The sequence below is a fragment of the Silurus aristotelis genome (assembly GCF_946808225.1).
Source record: "Silurus aristotelis genome assembly, chromosome: 10".
Classification (NCBI taxonomy): domain Eukaryota; kingdom Metazoa; phylum Chordata; class Actinopteri; order Siluriformes; family Siluridae; genus Silurus; species Silurus aristotelis.
The window spans coordinates 13669790-13677931 of NC_139583.1; the positions used below are offsets into that span (position 1 = coordinate 13669790).

The following is an 8142-nucleotide window of genomic DNA, read 5'->3' on the forward strand; positions in this document are numbered from 1 at the left end:
CTCTCTGACTGATTAACTCTCCTAGCTGCTTTTGATAAACTTTTCAGAAGGTACAGATTATGAAAGCTCAGGGGTTCAAGTCCCAGCACTACTATAACCATCCCAAGCTGCGATAATTGTGCCATTGAGCAAGGCCTTTAACCCTCTCTACCAAAGCTCCCGTCAAAATTATTCCAATATAATTATTTATAATTATTTTTTATTATCAAATAATCCAGAACAATGTAAACAAATCAAAATCCATAAAGGGCCCTGAAGTCCACTCTGGAAACACTATATGTAGGTATCTATGTGTACATTTGGTCATTGTCATGTTGATGGTCTTAATTTTCAGTTTACAGCTGTTACCCACACTCAGTGGTGTAAAGTAACAAATTACAAATACTATTGTTACTGTAATTGAGTAGTGTTCCTCAGAAATTGTAGTATAGGTTCAAAACAGTGTTTTTTTAAGGCCATTTTTAGTGCTGTATCTGTACTTTTACTGCACTGCTCTCTCTTAATCTGCCGTCACTAATGACATTTGCTGACAGCAATGATTTTTAGATGTAAAATACTAGTTAGCGCTTAGCTACTAACCTAATACAAATGGTAATACTAATAATATAATATATTCACAATCATCATGATCCTCATTCACACCTCATATTAGGTGTCTGCTGTCTGTATGGCACCTGACATTGTGAACACAAAAGTACACAAAATCATTTCCCACATTATTGAAAAGCAAATGACTGACTTTATTACTGTGAAGGTATTGGTAAGCCTCTGAGCTTTTCAAATTGCTCATTGCCTTACTGTAACTAACAAAGTAGCTAATAATGCTATTGTATATTATACATGGCCACTTGCTAAAATCATCCTCCTATTCTTCTATGTCAGCGTGTGATTCCACATCTTGCTAGAAACGAATGAGTAGCGAAACTGTAGCAAATCTTTTTACATTATAACGTAAGTTCCAACAATAGTTCACACAAAGCCTCATGGGCCGTATAAAACAGGTGAAGACAGTTACAGAAAGGTTGTCATAAACGTTACCTGATTATTGGTTGCTTTTTCAAATATTACATGTCTGGATTTTCAGTGCTAGCAGTCAAAAATAAAATGTTGGAGAAATATTGGTGGGTTTATTGTGTTCTGTTTTTTTTACTGAGAAACATTCATAACACTCATGACACTGCCATTAGCTACATTTTAAATTTGCAGGGAATGTGGAATGACATTCACAGCATAATACACACTAATCTTGGGTATCTTAAAAAGGGCTACTTTTTAGTACTTTTACTTGGAAGTAATAGTACTTTTACTTGAGTATGATTTTTCACTAATCTTTCCACCACTGCCCACACTTTGCTTGACTGTCGGACTGTCTTGACCGTTGTGTTCCTTGGATGATGCTCTTTATTGGCTTTGTTCGCAACATAACTTTTAGAAATATGTTAAAACTTTTCTCATCAGACATAAAACATTTTACCACATGGTTTGGGGTGACAATTAATTGTTTGGTTAATTCAGAAAAGCTTGCATTTTTTTTTATTTGTAAGAAATGGCTTCCATCTTGCCTTCCTCTCCTCAGTCAAGACAAAAACAAAAAGAAAACAGAGGATGGTAGTCACATGCAAAGAGTGACCAATACCTGCCAACAATTCATGTAATCCCTTTAGTGTTGCTGGTGGTTTCTTGGTAGCCTCCCGAATAGGTTTTCTCCTCACCCCCTTATCAACTTTGGATGGTCATCCTGACCTTGGCAATGTCTCTGTGGTGCCACATTTACTCCACTTATTGATGATGGTGTTGGCAGTGTTCCATGATACATTCAGTGTCTTCGATATTGTTTTAGATCCCTCACCCGATTGGTAACTTTTTAAAACCTTGACTATTTAGGTCTTGCAGTTTCTTTGGCAAGTCTTTGTGGCTCATGGCTTCTAGCAGAATGTAATATTCAGGCACAAACTGCTTACAAATACAAATATATAATATACACACACATTTTATATAATATATACATGTGCATGTTAATACATTAAAATATAATTTAAAAGTTTATTTTAGTAAATCAATACAAAAAGTGAAACTCATTTTATACATTCATTACACACAGACTGATATATTTCAGGTGTTTATTTTTTTTAATTTTGAAGATTATGGCTTACAGTATCTCAGAAAATTAGAATATTCTAAAAAAGTTCAATATTGGAGACTTGTGGTGTCACACTCTAATCAGTTAATTAAATCCAAACACCTGCAAAGGTTTCCTGAGCCTTTAAATGGTGTCTCTGTCTGGTTCAGGCTACACAATCATGGGGGAAGACTGCTGATTTGACAGTTGTCCAGAAGACGATCATTGACACCCTGCACATGGAGGGTAAGACACAAAAGTTCATCACTAAAGAAGCTGGATGTTCACAGAGTGCTGTATTTAAGCACATTAATGAAAAGTTGAATGTAAGAAAAAAAATTATAGAAAAATGTGAAACGAAGCCCATTCAAGAATCTGTGGAAGATTCACAAAGAGTGGACTGCAGCTGGAGTCAGTGCTTCAAAAGCCGCCACCACACAAACATATTCATGAGCTACAACTTGACACGTATTCATTGTGTCAAGCCACTCCTGAACCAGAGACAATGTCAGAGGTGCCCTACCTGTGCAAAGAACAAATAAATAAAAAACGAACATTCCAGAATGCCAACAATTCACAACATTTTTTTTAGCACAAGGTAAAGCAGCTGGTGATATGTTGCAGGCAAAACATCCTAGAGTTAAACACACTCAAAACTGTAGAGATGATAGTGGACTTTGGGAAACACCCTTCAACACTACTTCCCCCTTACAATATTTAACAGCCCTGTGTCATCTGTGGAGAACTTCAAGTTTCTGGGCACTACCATTTCCCAAGATTTGAAATGGGAGTCCAACATAAACTCCATTTTTAAAAAGGCCAAGCAGAGGATGTATTTTCTATGCCAATTAAGGAAGTACGGTCTGCCACAGGAGCTGTTGATTCAGTTCTACACTGCAGTCATTGAATCTGTCCTGTGCTCATCAATCACTATCTGGTTTGGAGCAACAACAAAACAGGACAGAAACAGACTGCTTCCCTGCCCACTCTCCAGGACCTGTACCATACAAGAACCAGAAACCGGGCAGGAAAAATCACTACTGACCCTTTGTACCCTGGACACAACATCTTTCAGCTCCTCCCTTCTGGCAGGCGCTACAGAACTTTGTTCACCAGAACTGCCAGACACAGGAACAGTTTCTTTCCCCACACATTCACCCTCATTAATAACTCACCTTAATTATATTCCCTGCTTCATATGATCTCTATAAGTACTGCATCATAACTGTCAGTCATTACATTTTTCATATGTTACACACACTATGGCTGCTATATATTGTACAAAGTTCTAAAGGAAACTATCATACCTGACACACAATACTGTTATTTGCACTGCTGTGCGCACTCACACTTTATGTACATTACTGATCTGTCAAAATCTGTATCCCTATTTAATACTCATACTGTCTAGATTGTCTCACATTGTCTATTGTATTGTATAGTCCAAGCTGAATGTATAGTTTTATGTCTATAATTTGAGTCACTAACAGTTGGAACCAAAAACCTTGTGTCAACACACTTGGCCAATAAACCGGATTCTGATTTATTGAAACGCACCTGCAAATAGATATCTTAAGACAGCCAGAGCCCCTGACCCCGTTGAAGATCTCTGGAGAGACCTGAAAGTGGCTGTCCAGGTACAGTCCCCATTTATTCTGACCCAGCTTGAGAGGATTTGCCATGAAGGCAAAAAATAAATAAAAAAAACCTCTCTCCCACCACCAACCCAGGTGTAAAAGACTCAAGGATTTAATTGTTGCCAAAAAAATGCTTAAGTACTGAGTAAAGGGTCTGAAAACTTAAACATGGTTTATTTCTTCTCAAAACATTTTTTAAGACATTGGATACTGAATAGACAACTGTAACAGGCTGCAACAAAATTGGGAGAAAATGTGATGGTGGTCTGCATACTTTCCCCCAAATGCAGTTTGTGTGCATGCTTGCTTATGCTTATATATATAATTTATTTATATATAAATAAATAAACATACTTATACTTTAGTATACAAGGATTGGGAAGATATCTATAAACTTTTGATGAGCATCCTGACAAAAGGTAGAGGTTTATTGAACAAAATATTTTACGATAACACCATGTTCACGATTCAACTATAGCAATCGCTAGAAAACTGCCTGAAAACTAAATATAGAGCTGCTCTTCTTTAAACACTTTGCAAAAAACGCACTTTTAATGGGCAATTATACAAGTAAAAGGCAACATGACTATGAAATACAGACTATACTAAATTTAGCACATTGCCACATCACTCAATCCAAATTAAATTAAATCCACAAATGACAACTTGTACTTTTCAGAACATTGTTTATTGTTAGAACCACTGTGTCAGAATTGCAGCATACACACAGCTTTACTCTGCTGTGGGAGGTGGTGCTGGAGTCTTGACCTTCTTAACCTTCTTAACCCTCTTTACCTTGGGCTTCAGCATTTTAGCCTTAATCTGCAATGAGGAAGGGACTGTTAGAGTAGTTTCAACAGGAAATGCAAAATGTATTCAGCAACATTAGGAAAACACACCTCAGGGTTGTGCTTCAGGATGGCATGACGACGTGCTGTCTTAGCATAAGGATTAAGCTTCATCATTATTCTGAGATTCTTCAGAGGGTTCTTCTTCAGAACTCTGCGCTGAATCTTTTTGCTAGAAATGAAATGTTCGTTAGATACACACAAAAATAAATAAATAAAAAAAAGAGACTACATATGTATTAAGATTACAGCTGTGTGAAAGAAGTCTTACTTGGGGGCACGAAGTGCTTTCTGGATTTCCTCACTCTGCAGAAGTCTTCCCAAATCTGTGTTGGTCATTTTGTGCATTGGCAAACTGAAATTTTTTGGGGGAGAGAGAGAGAGGGGAAAAATGTTTTAAAACATAAGCAGAACATGTATAACAAAAGCTGCTACCTTGCAATAAACAGACTCAGAACTTCAGAAAAAAATCATGGCATTCATAAACACGGACCAGAAGTAGAAGCTCATCATTGCACATTAGAATTCACTTGTGACTCCCTAAAGCAGAGTCCACAGAAGAAGAAAAAACACTTACTTGTAGTCCACCTTGAGGGAGGAAGGTTTACGCCAAGTGCCATAGAGGTCATCAAGCTTGCGGAAGGCACCCTCAGTCCAGATACAGAACCGACCGATGTGACCACCAGGGGCAAGTTTCAGGAGATTCAGTTTAGTCACACGCTGCAGTGTAACACCTGAGGGCAAAATGTGCACACTTATAAATTATGACAGATGAAGTTTCAGCAGCAGAACTTTGCTCATTCCAGCTAACTCAGCACTTCCAAAACTAAAATCAAAGGATTCATAAACACGGACCAGAAGTGGAACTCATCACAGCCAGAAGTGAACAACTGATTAAAATGTGACCAAAAAGCACCTGGGATGTTTCTGAAAGCTTTTGTGACACCGTTATCTTCGTTGTAGATGATGCATGGCCCTTTGCGCTGGATACGTCTGCGGTTTCTCATTTTACCCTTTCCAGCACGCATGCGCTGAGAGGCGTAAACCTAATGGGTGAAAGAACAAGTGACAACTGAAGGTTAATGTGTACAGGTCAAAGGGACTGTGGACAGATAGGACAAAAAAATAATGTAAACAAGCATCACCTTCTTAATGTCATTCCAGGCCTTAAGTTTCTTGAGCAAAAGCACAGCCTCCTTGGTCTTCTTGTATCCCTCAACTTTGTCCTCAACAACAAGTGGCACCTCAGGAAGCTCCTCAATGCGGTGACCTAAACAATAACAAGAAACCACCATCCTGAAAAGTTAGATTACCCTCCCTCGCTTTTGATACAACATGTTCTCAGTCTTCGAAAGGGAGATGCCAATATTCAACACAGCCCTTCTGCAAACTGAGGCTCATCTAGCACTGTAACGATGAAGGTATGAACACTAAGCATACATCCTCCTCGGTAGAACAGTGCCCTTACACGTTGCGATTAAAATCTTTAAATTATTTGACTAATCCCTACACCCTATAAAAACTACATTTTACACCGCTTACCTTTGGCCATGACCAGAGCGGGAAGGGCAGACCCAGCCAGGGCAGAGCAGATAGCATAGCGCTTCTGGGTGACGTTGATCCTGCGATGCCAACGGCGCCAGGTCTTTGTTGGGGCAAACATACGGCCACCGCGACACATCTACACTACAGTCAAGGCAAACACTATGCTCTCAAAATATCAAAACAGTTTTACATTATCTCTATAGAGTAGCTCAGAATAAATGTTCGTCAACCTTTGGCGCAAGTTTGTGACAGCAGGCAACTGTCGCTACGCACCAAGTAGGACGCAAATTACACCATCACAGCAAGCGCATCCATTACACCCGCCACGCACGAAAGGATACGTTTCCGAAGGCTCCCTGGCCAGAGCGGTGGGTACCGCCACCACGCACTCTGGGGATACGCGCCACAGCTCTGCCTGTACCCCAAGACTCAGCACTGGTCTGGTGACCTGGAAAAGAACATTTTTATCAGCTTTAACAAGCACATCAAATCGAATTTACAGAGAACGACATACAGCAAAATTCTTTTTACGACTGTGCAGCGTTTAAACATGAAAGATTTCAATAATATTGGGATAAAAAAAAGTTAAAATATAAAAGTCTAAGAAAACTGTATGTATATACACATGAATTCCAGAAAGGGAGGGATGAGTATGGCAAATAGACAGAGTACAGATTAAAGTACTTTAGTTTGATTTGTCCTGAAAATGTCCATGTGCAGTATGGTGTGGTATAAAGTGACTGTGCAAGTTCAAAGTTGAAAAAAGAAGTCGCATCAAGTCTGGAAAAAAAGCCAAAACTCACCGGCCAGTTCACTGACAGCATAGGGCTGCCTCTTGTTCTTGCGCATGTTGGTGTGCACAAAGTTCACCACATCTGGGCGGATGGGCGCAGTGAACACTGCAGGCATCGCCACATTCTTGCCTAAAGTCTCCCCCTTATCGGAGTAGACCGAGATCAACGGTCTGGCACAAGGCTGTCAAGTAAACACAAACAAAAAGAATTAGAAACAGATTTCATGTGACACTTGCAATACCCGCTGATTGCTGTTCTCTTGCTCAGTATTAGATGTCGTCAATCGTCTGCGCCAGCATTAGACAGCAGGCAACTGTCGCTGATCACAGTGTCAGACGCAAATTACACCATCATTGCAAGATTAACACCCACATCTAAATTAGATTTTAAATAACCATCCTGCTGTTCATGGAACAGGAAGGTCAGTGAAATGCCACGTGTTTTTTTTATTGAATAAAGTTCTCCCTAAATGCTAACATGATCATTCAGCTACACGACGTAGTTTGCTTGAGTCAACAATATCGAACAAATTGTTATTCTAAACCACAACAATCACATACAGCGATAAAAAACGACTCAAAAGTTACACTGTTTCTAAAATAAACGCTTTGTGTGTAAGATGGATCGCTCGCAAGCCGTCCGCCACGCATCACACGTGTATCTTAGCCGAGCAACGAACAAAATGGCTGCCGTATTTCTCCAATCCCTTTTCATATACCACCACGAACCTCAAAGAACGCGCACAATCTTTCATACAAAGTAAAATATGCGTTATTACACTTTATCACAAACCAGTGCGTTAAGAAACCCAAGAACAAACAAATAATCCTACCATTTTTACGTGAATTCACGGCTCGCCGGGAAACACGCTCCTAATTCAATGGCGGCCACGGAAGAAAAGGAAGACTGTAGAAGTCCCTCATAACCATATACATCCGACCAACATCACTTCCGCTGACTGACTAACCAATCATTGTATCAATATTTGGCTCAATTTAAAATAATGTGGATTGTCTTAAAATTATAAACAAGTAAATTATCATCGCTATACACGTGAAATGTGTCTTAAAATCAGGAATATGCACAATACCATTAGGGACTATATACTCTTCACTCGGAGTGGCGGATGAACGCTATGGTGCGGCACTACTTTTTATATTTATTATTTTTTTAAAAACGAAAAGCAGCAAATGTAAATT

At 39.2% G+C, this 8142-nt stretch overlaps 1 protein-coding gene across 1 annotated transcript; it reads right to left on the minus strand.

Annotated features, from left to right (window-relative positions):
* Window positions 1-4422: 4422 nt before the first annotated feature.
* rpl4 (ribosomal protein L4) lies at window positions 4423-7915 on the minus strand. The gene is made up of 10 exons (XM_083551591.1): window positions 7776-7915; window positions 6953-7124; window positions 6491-6597; window positions 6147-6285; window positions 5750-5874; window positions 5521-5650; window positions 5182-5338; window positions 4876-4959; window positions 4656-4776; window positions 4423-4578 (listed from the first exon to the last, which is right to left on the minus strand). The coding sequence occupies exons 1-10, from the start codon at window positions 7776-7778 to the stop codon at window positions 4489-4491; spliced, it is 1128 nt and encodes a 375-aa protein (XP_083407717.1). The 5' UTR covers window positions 7779-7915; the 3' UTR covers window positions 4423-4488.
* Between the last annotated feature and the right edge of the window lie 227 nt (window positions 7916-8142).

What these genes read in the sequence shown, in the direction of transcription:
- rpl4 (XM_083551591.1), bottom strand. An exon ending in AAAGCACTTCGTGCCCCCAA is followed by an intron (nt 4,777 to 4,875) that starts GTAAGACTTCTT and finishes TTTCATTTCTAG; the next exon opens with CAAAAAGATTCAGCGCAGAG. An exon ending in TCCTGAAGCACAACCCTGAG is followed by an intron (nt 4,579 to 4,655) that starts GTGTGTTTTCCT and finishes TCCTCATTGCAG; the next exon opens with ATTAAGGCTAAAATGCTGAA.